This window comes from Hippoglossus hippoglossus, chromosome 12, assembly GCF_009819705.1.
Source record: "Hippoglossus hippoglossus isolate fHipHip1 chromosome 12, fHipHip1.pri, whole genome shotgun sequence".
NCBI lineage: Eukaryota > Metazoa > Chordata > Actinopteri > Pleuronectiformes > Pleuronectidae > Hippoglossus > Hippoglossus hippoglossus.
The window spans coordinates 177,924-193,814 of NC_047162.1; the positions used below are offsets into that span (position 1 = coordinate 177,924).

Consider the following 15,891-nt stretch of genomic DNA (forward strand, 5'->3'; position numbering starts at 1 on the left):
GTTATTTTAAGAAGCCTGCCCCAAGATGATAAAGAAACAATATAGCAAAGCAGTTTGTTGGTAATAAAGTTGTTGAAATAAATCTGATTTATTTAAATCATTACTTCATCTTCCCTGAAATGTCCAGAGTTTTGTTCAGTTTTATGCCATTTGGTACCCTTTAATATTGATAGAATAAGTTACACATTAACTACAGGATAAATTCTGTCTTTGTTGAAAAAAAGATAATTTTGAGACCTGGGAGGGTGAGGGCGAGACATTTTGCACTAACTAAACCCCCTTTGCATTTGCTTATCATACCAGAATGTTCTGTGCACAGGGTGAGGGGAAGTTCATGGAGTAGCTGTTCATTGAGTACAAAGTTTCACAGACAGTTCAAACTTCCATTAAATATGAGCACACTTATTGATAGTTCATAACAGTGGATTAACAGTCAGCTATTCTTGGGTGGGACCTCTCAGCTTGGCCAAACAAAATGACCAATAGAAACTAAAACAAGAGTTTTGGATCACAATAGGCCTCTCCTGCAACTACACAGCACTGTGTGTCCTAGATATCAGAATCCCTTCATGGTCATCCCAGGCAACACACGTCCTAGGTCTGTGGGCAATCCTTGTCACGTCAAGTTCAGGTTTACTGAAGTACCACTTGTTGAAAAGCTGGTCCACCTGCTCCTGTTTTGTGATCCCATGAAGTCTTTCCTCTTCTCCATTCTCCCATTCCTCTTTGGAGCTTGTGATGAAGGGTGGATGGGGAAGAAGGATTATGGTGTCCTCCCTGATTTCCTCAAAGAACTGTACCACACATTTCCGGGCAAAGTCACGCGCATGCAGTACACAGGTTTCGTCAAAGAGCTTCTGCTCCATGTCGAGGTAGTTGCTCCAGTAACGTGTCTGCAGGAAGCTGGCATTGTCATCAAAACAAGGCTTGATGAAGCGTCCCAGTGATCCCAGTACAATCAGGAAGAGAAGGATAGACCAGCCAACTGCCTAAACAGGGTGAGGATATTTAGCTACACAAAGGCTACAAAAGCTCTTAGTGGTGCAATGACTATGACAAGCCCACAAGGGGCTGTCAGTCAGCTCCAATTGTTCCTGATACCCCACATATGGTTTTTGTGTGTGCGTGCAAACACCTTATATAAGCCCAATCAGCTATGACAATGGTTATTTTACAAAGGACTCCATCACTGCAGTCTCAGATGCTAAATATACAGCTTGTAATCTGATATGAAAGATAGTGTTAAAAAGGGTTTTGGATTGATAATGCGTGTACTGTTCTTTAGAGCACAATGTTTAGGACCTTCCTTAGAAGGTATTTGATCTGATCACTACCTCAGTTCTCTCCATCACTCTCTCTCACACGACACACACACACACAAACATATTCTCATCAAGACACATTTGTATAGTCGGACAGGCTTAAATACAAAATTTTGTCTTTAATTAATCCCAAATGGTCTCAGGAGATGCATTTGTGATGCAAATTAATGCCAGGTTTGAACTGACATATAGAGCTGTCCACTTGTGATATGATCCCTCAGGGTGGATCTTGATCACAGGTCTAAAAGGGCAGAAGACAATGAAACCCAAATTACCCCTGGTGGCTGTGCCGTCAGTGTGTGAATGGGAAGATAAAGAAGCTTGTGTACATATAGAAATGATGTATGAATATGTGGGAATGGGTGAATGTGACCAATATTTAATTTCCATTTTAGTTTTCTTATAATACTCCAACAGCTGGTGACACAATTAGTGGAGCATTTTGTAAACAAACTATCACAGACCTTATACTTGCTTTTTAAGTCTCAAAGTCAAAATATTCATTATTTATTGAAGTAATCCTGATCTGGTTCAGGGTTTATTTTTTCCATATGAAATTCTTTATGAGGATAAAAGTACATAGATGTGTATGTAGCCTATTGTAAGTGGATGCATGCTGAGGGTATGACACCTTACTTGTGAATAGCAGCGAACATAACGAGACACTGCTTTGCGGAAAGAGCTGTTCCTGAAGATAACATCCTCCTTACAGGGGACTTTTGCCATGATTTTGATCACATCGTGTTCTGTATTGTTGGGCAAACCTGAGAACCCATTATAAAATATACAGACCAAAGATGTATATTTGTACAGTATAGATTGTTGTTATGACATTTATTTAACATGTGGGAATATACAGATACCTGAGAAGAGTGCAGGGTCTACACTCACACTGAAGGCACAGATGAAGATCTTTCCATCAAGCAAAGTGACCAGGATCCACACCATTGGGGCCAGCAGGGCCCTCTGGATTATGGCTGAGAACAGGTACCTGCAGTAAAACATTATAGAACTTCAATGAGGGAAATCTATGAGGGAAACACTGTAATATTATCAGAGGTATATGCCAGAAAATACATTCACAAATGCAATAATTTTAGTCAGTGTGACTGCTGCTGTGGTCCGTGTTTTCAAGGTTTGTGTAGTGCACTCAGCAACTGCTGAATCAACACAATTCACAGAACGCTAGCATCAGCAGTTCACATTATCTTTAGAAGATGTGTAATTGGCCCAGAACTCAAGGTTTTAGCTGTTACAAGCACAAGTATTTTTTTATGTAGTCATTGTACATTTGTTAGAATAAATCAATCAATCACATTTTATTTGTATAGCACCTATTCACAAATGACAATTTGTCTCATAGGGTCAACAAGGTGTGGCATCCTCTGCCCTTAATGGCGTGATGGCGGTGTGCAAGGACACAGTGGCCTGAATTAGGACATGTATATTCCACTTTTTCCTTATTCTACATCTAAATTTCTATATTCAGCTAAGACTATATCTCACCACATACAGCCTGCAGGAAATGTTAGTCATTAGAGCAAATGGTTTTATTCCATCTCCACTTATGAAATAAGGACTACCACTCAGGTGAGACAGCACAACCAGAGTTTTGCCTGGATTAACTCATCATGGAGACAGGGCAGTCGGAGATGACACAGAAAGCAAAAGTGAGGCAAGTGACCCTGCATCCATGCTAGGCTAAAGAGCTTACAGAACAGGCTACCGCTACCTAGCTAGTTTGTTGCAAACACCCAGTCTTATAGTCAACAAGTTTGATGAGCTGACACTGCGGATTTCCTCGCATCAGATGAACAGCTGTACCACCTTTTAAACAGAAACCTGGCTGAATCCTAACATCCATAAAGCTAGTAGGCCGGACTGTTTACCGCTTGGACTGGACAGCTAAATCCTGGAAACAGAGAGGCAGTGGGGTGTGCATATATGTGCGTGCCTGGCGCACATCCATGAACATTGCTGAGAAATTGCAGACCGTTTCATCTGTCAAGAGGATTTACCGCTGTGTTTCTAACTGAAGCCTACATCCATCCAGAAGCTTATGCTTAGCTAGGACTGGCTAACCTCCATGACGTCACAAAGGAAATGTTACATTCTCATCGCGATGGTCTGTATTTGGTCAGTATTTATATATCGCTTTTCTTTCTTTTCTTTTTGTCTTAATGACCACTCAAAGCTACTTTACATTTCAGTTTATTGTAATTCACCCATTTACACACACACATTCATACAGTGTCCCTATGGGCAGCAATTTTCTATGAGGGGCCAACTAAAGGAGACAGTAAGCTACTAGATCATTTTTATTGCAACATAGCGAATGCTTATAAAGCTCTCTCCCCATCTCATTGACCGCATTACTCTGTTCCTGACCCCGGGATACAAACCCCTCATCACCACTATAAAGCCCACAGTATGGACTGTCAGAGTATGGCTAGTGGGGGAGCCATGCCCAGACTACAGGACTGGTTCGATCTCTCAGACTGGTACCTTGAGGCCACTCACAACAACTACACAGAATTAAACACCTATGCCTCCACCTTTGTGGACTACCTCAACTTCATAGACAATGTTACTTCTGTTAAGAGCATTCGCACATACTCCAACCATATCCCATGGATAAACAAGGATGTTCAGAATCTGTTAAGGGCTTATAAAAAATTAAATTACAATCTAAGTAATGGCATTAAAAAAGAAAAGCGCAGCTACAAAATACGGATAGAGGAGGATTTCAACAGCTCGAACTCCCGGTGCATGTGGCAGGGCATAAAAGCAATCACAGACTACAGAGGTAACAACACCTGTCCAACACACACAGCAAACATATCTCTCCCTGACAATCTGAACCATTTCTTTGCACGGTTTGACAGAGACAACAACTAACCTATTATAAAGCTAACATCGCAGGAGGCTACATCATGTGCACTGTTGCTGAGCTCCCACGAGGTGAGACAAGCCCTAAGCTATACCAACACTAACAAAGCTGCTGGACATGATGGGGTTCCTGGATGAGTCCTGAAACACTGCAGTGTTCACAAGCCTGTAAACAGTGGGGATTGAACCTTCTGTTCAGAGGATGACCTGTTCCATCTCCTGAGCCACTGCCGCCCCAGTGTGGTACCTTGTAACTTGGTTGTACCATCAAGAACAATTAGGCACCTTTACCGCATCATTAATGGGCCCATATTTTACAACTTTCTTGGATTTAATTTGAGCTATTGGTACCCATAAGAGGATATATCAGTGGTTTAAAGTCCAAAAAACTGCTGCAATGGGTATTTCCATGTCCTTTCTTCTGCCTGTCTCTGGAGCTGCAGACAGAACAGGCTGTTTTCGCCTGCCTCTTGAGCCCCCCCTCTGATTGGCTGACTGCACTTCGAGTGACACGCGACCAGGCCTATCACCGGTCTCATTCTGGCGCATTGACTCTCTCTGGTAAACACAGCTGAAAGTCACGTTATGTTTGCAGCTATAAAAGACCAGCCACATATTTACAGTCGGTTACAACAGGATGTTTCTGAACGGTAAGTTACACCGTCCTCATGTTTGTTCAAGCTTTAGCAGGACAGTCGGCCAATGTAGGATTAACGTCCCGAGTTACAGTACGGAGTTTCACAATGGAGTTTCAATACAGAGTAACGTAGACTTTACTCCGTAGTGAGTACAACGGCACAGCACGTCAGAAGAAATAAAGCCTAACCGGTGGTCTTGAACAGTAACGTTCTTGGGAGGAATGTGCACGGACACATTCTCTTCCTTGCATCCCTCCACGCTGCAGTGTTTTGTTCATTGTTGTTTGTTGTGGTTAGCGGGGTGGTGTTGGGGAGCGGTGGTGGTGGGTTCGGAGGCTGGACTGGTATCGGCTGGGTGGGGCTGAGAGACGAGTGCCATCCCGTTTGACTCATACGGGGGAGGAAGTATATTCTTAGAAACATATTTCTTAGAATGGACTGAGTGAAAATGTCAGCGGTGCACAGTGTAATATTTTAATATTTGTAGTTGTGTAGGAATGGTGTTTTACAGTTTTTCAGTTTAGCCTAGGCTGTGCTATAAAGTCATAATAGTGACTTGTTTTTGCTTTACAGGACTGGATGTACAGTATATATTATTCATATGGTAAAAGGTGAAATATGGCCAGAGCACCAGTGGGTTTTTTAACCGCATCTTCATTATGACTGAGAATAGACTGAGGGAGAAAATTTACTAATGGCTTTCACCTGGTATCAATCAATGATATTGCTGCAATTAACCGAACTTACATTAATTGGTAATTATTTTTTTCATTAAATTATATTAAAGTTTTGACTCACTTCACCACAGCAGGATTTTTAGATCTGTTCCCGATGGGTCGCATCCACTCGTCAGTCATGATGCCTGCATGTTTGTTGACCAGGACCCCCAGAAAAAACAGAATGATGGGTGGGATGATCATCACTCCCAGAGAGTAGAGTTTGTTGTACTGAGGAAGGCATGGGCAGTTGAAGTCAAAGCTGGTGTAGATCTTGACGCTGACCAAGGCCAGGATGATACAGATACCATTGGAGATCGACTCAGAGTTGGACTGGAAGTACTGCAAAACTAACTTCAGACGCTCCATAGCTTAAATGTATGTTGAAAAAGAATGCAGAGGAAGATGTTGGGGTTTCTAATTTAATTAACAATGAAAACATAATTAGTATGACATACAATTCCTGCAGCTAAAATTGTTTTAGTTCCTGTAAAATATTACAGTAATTTTTAAATTACGTACTTAAAATTGTAAACATTCAATCCTACCTCAGAATATGAGCCAAGATATTCTTGAATCCACAAGTTTACAAATTAAGTAGACAGCCTGAGCCTTTATGTGAAGATACCAGCTATGGAGTGAATCCTGTAGTGATCTAGTGAGTAGCAGAATGCATGGATACACCTTTGTGGCCACACCTTGAGGAGGAGCCACAGCAGTAATTACCAGGAAGACTTCATCTTATTCTATTGAATAACTGAATGGGCCCCAAAATCAACTTCAAAGTATTTGGAACGGCATACCACCACCCTCTGCATGTAATGGCAATATAAATGTGTGGAGGTGGCTCGTCAGAGCACCTCCAGCTGAACCAGGGAAAGTGGATTGTCACAACTGAGTTTAGTTGGCCAGTTACTCTCTCTGGATTAAAATGCAGCAGAAAAAGCAGCCAGGACAAAGGACAAACACATGAGACAGAAGAGAAAGAAAGACACATGAGCTGCCATGGTAGCAGCGGAAATTGCTGGGCAATTTATGTTTATGCCTGTTAATAATAATAATAATAAAACTCCCAATATATTTTGATCAAAAAACGATTTTTCCTAAAATTGACCTTTGACCTATTTACTTAAAATTCGATATGGGTAAGAATCAAAGTGAGGGAAGTTAAGGGGAATCTGAATTTGGCTCTGTGGATGATAAATCCTGCAGTTCTAATGTTAACTTCATGCGGAATCATCTTGCAACCAACTTTCTTTCTGGATAAAAGAATGTGGTTTTAGTTTGAATCAACTCCAGCATTTTCAGAACACAACTGGACAGGAAAGAAAGAGCCAGAGAATGAAAAGGAAAATAAGAGATTCATTGCAAATTGGAAGGGTTTTCGTGTGTGGTTAAAAGAGATATCAACCTCGACTCCACTCCGCAGAGAAGACAACAACCCCAGCAGCTACAAGGAGCGGCAGTGGCTGCAGCAGCTCCACCTGCACCACAACCAGCTCCACCAGTCAATCCACCAAGGATTCCATCTGTTCCAACTGCAGAATCCAGGTCCACCTCATTGTCCAATAACCCCAGTCTTGCATCTTCCAATTTGAAAGAAAAGGAGAAAGCCAAGACAGGCCAGAGAAGCAAGGAACTGCACCAAGCCACACTGACTATGTTCCAGTCGGCTGCTCCAATGCAAGGGCGCGGCAGAGGAGGAGGATGATTCAGACGAGGACGAGGGGGGCCGTACGCCTTCATCTGAGGACGTATGTTTTATCTGCGACAGAAAGGGACATTGGGCCAAGGATTGCCACAAAAGAATGACAACAACCTCAGATTGACTGCCTGGTGGAGTGGAGGAGGGGGAGAAACCGATCTGCAGCCGCCTGGCACATCGTTCGGGTGAACACACCACACATGACACAGACACCTATCACATCTGAATTCACAGACATACCACACACATTAACAGTGTGTGGTGTATTGAACGAAGAGACGTATACGGTGCTTCACTTGAACTTTATTCTTCTGTTCTACCTTTCACCTTGCATGTCACCGCTCAACCTTACAGCGCCCTCTGGCTACAATAACAGGACACAACGGGTGGCTGTGGCTGAGGGGTAGAGCGGTTGTCCTCCAACCTGAAGGTCGGCAGTTCGATCCCCAGACTTCCTCATCTGCATGCCGAAGTGTCCTTGGGCAAGATGCTGAACCCTGAATTGCCCCTCATAGAACAACAAAGTGCTGCTAATAGATGCACTGTATGAATGTGTGTGTGAATGGGTGAATGTAAAACTGTACTGTAAAGAGCTTTGAGTGGTCATCAAGACTAGAAAAGCGCTATATAAATACAAAACCATTTACCATTTACCATAACATTTCCCCTTTTCTTGAAGGAATTACCTCTTATGTAATTTAGTAAAAATGTAACAGTTTAGTTGACAAAACATCCTGTCATAGTAGAGACAAAGGTAATGTAAAACTGAATGCAAACTAAATCATTTATAATACAGTACAAAGTAACTATCACATTATGAATAGAAACATGAATATACACATTCACTTTTGGTAGTCCAGTTTTATAAGGTTCTGTAAACATTATCCATAACTCAGTCCTCAGAACAGTATGAATTCACATAACAGTATTTTACTTTCAGTTTGGGCAATATTGTCTGTCACTGGCCCTGTTTTCTTTTGGTTTACCTTAGAAAACCAGTTAACCACTGAGGTGGGTTTCTGACTCTAAAGATTTGTCTTGGGCCCGGTTCCAGTGGATTAGGAACCACATTCTCTGGCAACATTAGCCCATCAAGCACAGTCTCATTGTCCTTACTGGTGCATGCTAAAGCCTGCTTTGGAAAGTGTACAAGTTTTGATGCATTCCACTTCAGTCCATTACTGAGCAGGTAAGTACTCGGTCCAACTTTCTGTCAGTCAGGGGTTCTGTGAATCAGGATGATTCCTTATGGACATGTTCAGGTCTGCAGACACGTACAGCATCATTCACTTGAGACCTGGGCACCTTTGCCCCAGCTTTTCTGTCTGCTTACTGTTTGCTCTTCTTTTGCTTGTGTTTTAAAGTCTCCTCCACTTGCATGTGTGTTTTGGTTTTGTGTGTAACTGGAAGAATGTTCAGCTTTGTGCGCATCTTCCTGCTCCTCAGCAACTCAAATGGAGTAGCGCCTGTCGTAGCATGAGGTGTAGCATGATAGTTCTGCAAGAACTCTGTTTCTGCTTGTTTCTATGGTCTGTGCATTCTGTGTGCATTCTTTCAGCACTCGGTTGAATCTCTCAACGGCTCCATTTGCTCTTGGATAGTAGACACTGGATCGTAGGTGCTTTATCTCTCTCTCCCTAAAAAATGTTGAAAATGCATGTGAGGTAAACTGACATCCGCAGTCAGAGACCAGGTAGGATGGATTTTCCTCACGACTGAACACTGAAGTTAGGAAGCTAGTGACAGTAGAGACAAACGCCACCTCTGGCCACTTACTATAATAGTCTGTGGGAGCAATGGTGTAACAGCAGTCCCATGTGGCCCTCTCAAAGGGTCCTGTTATGTAAATGGCTACCTTTTCCCATGGTCCATCTGGAAGCTCCACAGGTGTAAGTGGTGCAGGTGCAGCCATGGCTGTTTTGTGATTGTACTGACATGACTCACATGAAGCTATCTTAGTGTAGCCGGAGGCGCGCTCCCTCCCTGCCGCTGCGTGGCGCTGTGCCTGCTTTCATGGCACGCTGGTTGCTAGGCGACGTCATGCGCCCCCATATTTAAAGGGGACATAGCATGCAAATTCCACTTTGTTAGTGCTTCTACAGGTTAATGTGGGTATCTGGCATGTCTACCAACCCAAAAACTCTGAAAAAAAAAACACTTGCGCATTTTGTTATGGTTCCTCTAAGTCAGAAACGTCATGCTTGAGTGACTCGAATGAGCTTCCTGTGTTTTGTGTCGTAACAATACACTGGAAGTCTCCCTACATGGCCTTGGCCCACCCCCTACCTCATCCCCCCCACCCCCCCACACTCGTTACGCCGGGTTTACACAGGACGCAGCGAGGCTGCGAGGCAGCGCAGCGCAGCGCCGTTCCCAAGCACGCAGCCGCCTGGCTGTTCACACAGGACTCGCATTTCTCCGCTGGTCAGCCCGCGATTCACTCACATGTGGCATTTGTCTGGATCGTTGGGACTGGGAGGCTGCAGCAGTTGCTCGGGCGCGACCGCTCGCTCTCCCGTGCGTGAGCTGGAATTTGTGTCAACGCCACACAGCCAGCAGTGTGGAAGACTTCCGCAGTGTTCAGCACTACTGTAACACTGGCACAAACACACAGAGCCCCCCCACTCGTTACGCCGGGTTTACCCCGGACGCAGCGCCGCTGCAAGGCAGCGCAGTTCTCAAGCGCGCAGCCGCCTGGCTGTTCACACGGGACGAGCATTTCTCCGCGCTGGTCAGCCCCATAGACTGTATATATAAGGTCAGCCCGCGATTCTGCTTTCTCCGCTTGTTGTTGTACCCGTTGAATGTCGGGGTTCGGGGGTAAATGATGGTCTTCATAGCCCCCCCCACCCCACCCCTCTCTTTCTCTCTCTGTCTGTCTGCTTGTGTGCTTGTAGTGGATGGGCAGAGGGGGACATTTAATTATGTGATTGGGAAAATTAAAACTCCAGGACAACAGAAGGGGAATACAAAGTATGGGATGCATATTTGATAATTTATATCATATAAAATATGTAATTTATATCGTTTAAAATCATGGGGGGAGAGGGGGGAGCTGGCTCATTAGCATTTAAAGGAACAGGCACTCAAAACAGGTCACTCTGTGGAGGGCTGTTTTATACAGGGTAAAAAGGGTGCTGTTTTATATGATCCTTGTGGTATTTTGACCAAAGTATGTTACAGACATTTCATTAAGACCCCAAGGAACCATATCAACTTGTGGTAAAATGGGCATGCTATGTCCCCTTTAAGGAAGCAGCCGTGCATAGCTCTCCCTCCTTCCGTTTCCACTTGTCTCCTGTGGCGGAGTCTTTTGTTTGGCGTGGACGAAGTCGTCTCGTTGCCGTGGCGAAGTTGGCGTTTGGCGCAACAGCCAGCGCACCACTCGGATGTCCCCTATACACAGGTAATGCGCTCTGCCATCGCTTGTGGCTGCTGGCGTGGGTTTGCTCCGCCAGGGACCTTCGGGGCGCAGTTGCAGGTCTGCTTCGTAGGTAACGTTGTCTGCCTATCTGTCTGGCCTATTTTATCCCAGCAGATGATTGTTGTGCTACAGCTTGATTCAGCTACGGCTGTGGAGACTCTGACCCTCCTGTTCTGGCAAGGTGGTACGTATGGTCCCATTACTCTCGAAATTGTGTACTTGTCATTTTATTTACTAAATCTGTTTATTCACCTTTCTAGAGGCCCTGGTCCTTCGTCGGCCGTCATTGGCCACCACGCTTCTGACGGCTCTGCTGTTCTGGCTTCTAAGGGATCCCTCACATGTGGCTCTCTCTGAGGTTTCTACGTTCTTTTTACCCTGTTAAAAGGGTTTTTTAGTAGTTTTTACTAAAAAACCCTCAACAAGTTTTTTCCTTGTTGAGGGTTAAGGGCAGAGGAGGTCACACCCTGTTAAAGCCCTATGAGACAAATTGTGATTTGTGAATATGGGCTATACAAATAAAATTTGATTGATTGATTGATAAGGCACTGTTCTGGCTTTTATGGAACTGTACTGGCTTAAAATGAACTGTTCTAGCTGATAAGAGACTGTTCTGGCTTTTATGGAAGTGCGCTGCTTTTAAAGAAGTGTTCTGGCTAAGCTTGGAGTGACCACCTCAGAGGGACGCCTGACTTTTATCAATATTGTTATCCCATTTTTGTTACCTGAGTTGACATAATAATCATTTTGTACGTAGTTATTGTTTGTTACTTTCAAATTGTTCTTTATATTGGTTTGGATTTGGTTTATTTTGTTATTTTGTTTTCAGTGTTTTGTTTGTCTTCACCAGTGTTGATTTAACACTTGTGACATGTTTTAATTATCTTTTTATTGTTGGACAGGTGCTGTGGGCCTGAGGTGGCGACCCAATCCCTGGTGGTTTGCAGTGTCATGGTTGGTTAGTTTATTAATCCTTCCCTTTTTCCTTTGGTTTTTGTCGCCGTGGTAAGTCCCAGCCCTGTACCTTTTCTCTTGTCTAAAGTGTTTAATTTCATATGATAATTTGTGTTCTGTTGATTGTTTGTTTCATTTTGCTTTTTGTTGATTTATGCATTTGAGTTAAATAAAAGTTTCTTTTCTACGAGTAAAACACGTCTCTTGCCCCGTGATATCAACGAACCTGTGCTGTTGCAAACAAAAGAGTTTATTTTTTTCCTGGAGGTGAAATTCCCCAGGTGGCATTTTTGTAATCCCTCATTTTCCCCGCTTCCCTCACGCTACATTCGTCTGTACACATTTGTCCATTTGCGGCCACCAATATAATTTATGCAGTCTCTGCTTAGTAAGATCTACTCCCTGGTGTCCTTCATGTGCTAAGTCTATGACTCAAGACCAGTGGTTCTCCACTGGTCTGGCTTCGGGACCCACCATCACCCCTTAATGACAATGACCCAAATCGAGGAAAATGTTCCACTTCTCAAATTTATTTAATAAAAAGATGGTGCAGTTTGAACCTGAGATAGTACAGAATATCACTGTATGCCAACACAATAAAACAAGGTTAATGATAAACCAAAACGACCAGCAGGTGGCGATGCTAGAGAGGGAAATATTCCCTTTTACACTCAATTAGCTGCATTTTAATTAAAAACCAAAAAGTGCATCTTAAGGACACAAGGTAATACAACATGCATAATTCAGTAACTTCAGCCATTTTTAACAGACTCAAAAGTGCTTTCATGCACAAACATGATATAAAAAGTCCAACTACTGAGAAGTTGTTTCAAAAGGACTAAAATTATGTAGCTTTAGCTGAGAATACTCACTCACTGAATATATGACAGCCAACACTTGCACTCAATTTTTTTTTTTGCCCAGGCAAAGGCCTGCGACCCACTTTTGGGTCGCGACCCACCAGTTGAGAATCACTGCTCTAGACCATAGTGAAGTGGGAACGACCATGCATTAGTGCCTCTCATGACAAGTGAGCTATCTACTGCCAGTTCATCTCGCACAAGAAAGTACGGAGCAAGTTCTGATCACACATTCTTTCTGCATTTTGGCCATCCTGCCTGTATTTGACGTTGCAGTTGTGTTAGTGCAGGAGAAATCTCACAGGCCGCAGTGAACTCTGGTACAGACATGTCATGCAGGGATTCTTTGAAGACAGTAGCTACCATGTCCGGTCCCTCAGCGGCATCTGCTATGATAGGGCAGTGGAAGCCTGGACAGACAGTCGGCTGTCACACTGTCTTTCCCAGGACGGTAAGTAACATCATATGTAAAGCAAAGTAGTCGCGCTGACCATCGTGCGATGCGCAGTCCAGCTCGACAAGTACCCTTGGATGTGAGCAGGGTTATAATTGCTTGGTGGTCTGTACATAGCACAAAGTGATGTCCCCAAAGATAGGTTCTCCACCTTTCTACCGCCCAAACACATGCGAGTGCTTCATGTTCAACAGGAGAAAGCGTCCTGGATGCAAAAGCTATGATTCTCTCTGTATCCTCTGGGTGAAGATGAGTAAGTACAGCCCCTAGTCCATAGTCAGAGGCATCAGTAGTCACATAAGTAGGTAACTCAGAGTCATACAGTGCTAAAGCAGGGCTCTCAGCTATCAGTCTTTTAATCTCAGCAAAACTGGACTCAGCCTCGGCAGTCAACTTGAACTTCAGGTCAGTAGAGTCTCTGAGGCCCGTACGTAGTCACAGCCTGCCTCACAGAGAATGGAAGCCTCCTCAGTTTCTGTTTTACTCGGACAGCATCTGGTTTAAGTTGTATTTTAGTGCCCCCATCCTTTTGCACATCCCAGGTTAGTAGGGCTGTTACTAGTAACCACTGTGTCACCCCCCCACCCCCCTTGATGTGTCTGACTCATTTCCACATTTCTTTGTAACCAATGGGTAAGACAATGTGTAGCATCTGAAGATTGGCAACGAACTTCTGATCCTGCAGTACAACCCAAGTTTGAAGGTGCACAAAAGTTCTTGTACTTCTATTGTTCACACAATTAGATCTGTCCAGCTTGTTTCATTAGAAGGACACACGGTTGCAATGACATCACCTGAAACATCTATGCGCACACCTGTACAGATTCACCCATCATTATCAGACATTCCTTATATACTTTGGGCACGAGACAAACATGATGTTGGTCTCATTAAAAAACAGGGATCCAGTAATTATCACACCAAAATCAGATTATAGACCATGTCAACATCAATATCCACTGAAACAAGAAGCCATCGATGGTATAACAACAGTTTTCAACTCCATATTGAAGAGAGCTCTCCTGTGGGCACACCTATTTTTCTGGTTAAAAAGATTTGTGACAAAGGTCAACCAAATGAAGGGCGTTTTGTTCAAGATTTATAAGCTGTTAATGTGGCAGTACAACGGCGATCTCCGACTGTTCCAAATGTGGGGGAAAGTAAGGGGGGGTGTTGTGTTTCCCAAAGGCTGTGTGTGGGGGTTAGGGTTATGTGTGTGTGTGTGTGTGGTGGGGGATGAGACAACAGGTAAGGGGGGTCGTGTGTGTGTGTATGTGGAGGGGTGGGGGGGATAAGACCAACATCTGGGTAAATGGAAACAACCCATCCTGCCCTAAACAGTCAGGTTCACGTGGTCTTTAAAATACTGTATAAGGCCAAAGAAAGTTGTTTATTTACCGCCTTTAGGGAGTGGTCTTGTTGCTGTACTCCTATATAGTGCAGAAGTGTGTCTGTCTTGTACCAAACAACGTCGAGAGGACCAATACATCCCTTATATCCTGTCTGAGATCTTTTTTTCGTAGTAACCTTCCTATATACGCTTTACAATCATGGAAGATGCAGGTATTGATTCTGTTTTATTTACTCCAAAACGACGCATACAATTATCTGATGCTCCATTGCTTTTGGCTCCTAAAAAGAAAATGACTATATACATGTAGCCCATTTTCTGAACCAAAAATCAGGTGCCCCAGTGATTGAGATGGACAAAAAATCATGGGCCCCAGTCTATGAGTCGGATGTAAAAGACTCCAGGATTTAGCACACACAGGATCTCCACAGGATCTCCTGGTACAAACAAAAATGTTTGTACCAGGAGTCACACTTCATATCCATTTTTTTCCAAAAGACTGGGCTCATTTCAGAAACACAATTTGTAAAGAGCTGAGTAAATCAAAGGGTGTGTATACATCACAATGGGATGATTGGTGTCTGGTGAGACCTATAGTGTAGAAACAGACTTAGAGGTCTACGATGCTGAATCCTACATATTTTTCAGACAATGTCTGGACAACACTGTTATTCACAACTTCTGGAAGGGTACTCATGATGAAGAAAAACTCTACCCTCTCACCTCAGCAGAATAGGAATTATGGTTCACCACAGGGTTTTTAGTTCCGTGGAGTGAATGGAAGAGAGCACTGGATGCATTCTCAGACATTGACATTTTATTTCGATAGAACAAGATTTACAGTACCAAAGCCTCAATTTCTCAGTGTAAGACTTAAACAGCTAACTAGTGGACAAAAACGACTGAACACTGTAGTTCAACAATCTCTGAAAATTTGGAGTGTGAAGTTGAAAATTAAGGATAATGGGAAATCCATGTAGTCTGATAAATTACGTCAAAACATGGTATGTTGTGTACAGGATGAGAACCCTGCTGTGTGAGGCTGTTGATATTGCTGCACATGATACAGACAGTATATGATGTCATAGATTTAAGAAGCAGATGGACTGCGTTAGACAAGTGTCCGTCAATTGGTATTCTATGGTACACACGGTTGCAGACAGAGATGTAGATGTAAAATCTGCTCTTGTCGATATTATAAATTGTTTTCCTTTAAGAAATTATGAATTTCACAAGGTCCATGTTTTTGTGCTTTTAGTATTGATGGGTGTGTTTTGATGTTGAACAGAAAACAAAATGTGAATGTTAAGGTCATGTTATGTCTAGTGTAATTCCTAATTAGTAAAACACAGATGCATGTCTTGATTTTTTAAAATCTATATCCTTGTAAAATAAATATGTATGCAGACAAGTCCTGTGCAGACAAAACTGTTTGTGTGTGGCTGAAATAAAATCCCTTAACACAAACGACAAGTGCTCATATGCATAACTACAGTCATGGAGGAGGTTATGAAAAAGATATACTATGCACCAGAAATGCAGGGGGATATGAGAGCAAGCAAAAACTGAAACAGGGTG

The 15,891-nt window shown here is 43.2% G+C and overlaps 1 protein-coding gene across 2 annotated transcripts; it reads right to left on the reverse strand.

The window, feature by feature from the left end:
• Positions 1-47: 47 nt before the first annotated feature.
• calhm3 (calcium homeostasis modulator 3) lies at positions 48-6,470 on the reverse strand. 2 transcript variants are annotated; one of them, XM_034602852.1, is made up of 5 exons: positions 6,114-6,470; positions 5,648-5,796; positions 2,186-2,313; positions 1,959-2,086; positions 48-989 (listed from the first exon to the last, which is right to left on the reverse strand). In XM_034602852.1, the coding sequence occupies exons 2-5, from the start codon at positions 5,767-5,769 to the stop codon at positions 531-533; spliced, it is 837 nt and encodes a 278-aa protein (XP_034458743.1). In that variant the 5' UTR covers positions 5,770-5,796; positions 6,114-6,470; the 3' UTR covers positions 48-530. The 2 variants fall into 2 exon arrangements, with proteins under 2 accessions (XP_034458743.1, XP_034458742.1); XM_034602851.1 differs by having other exon boundaries at positions 5,648-5,936.
• Between the last annotated feature and the right edge of the window lie 9,421 nt (positions 6,471-15,891).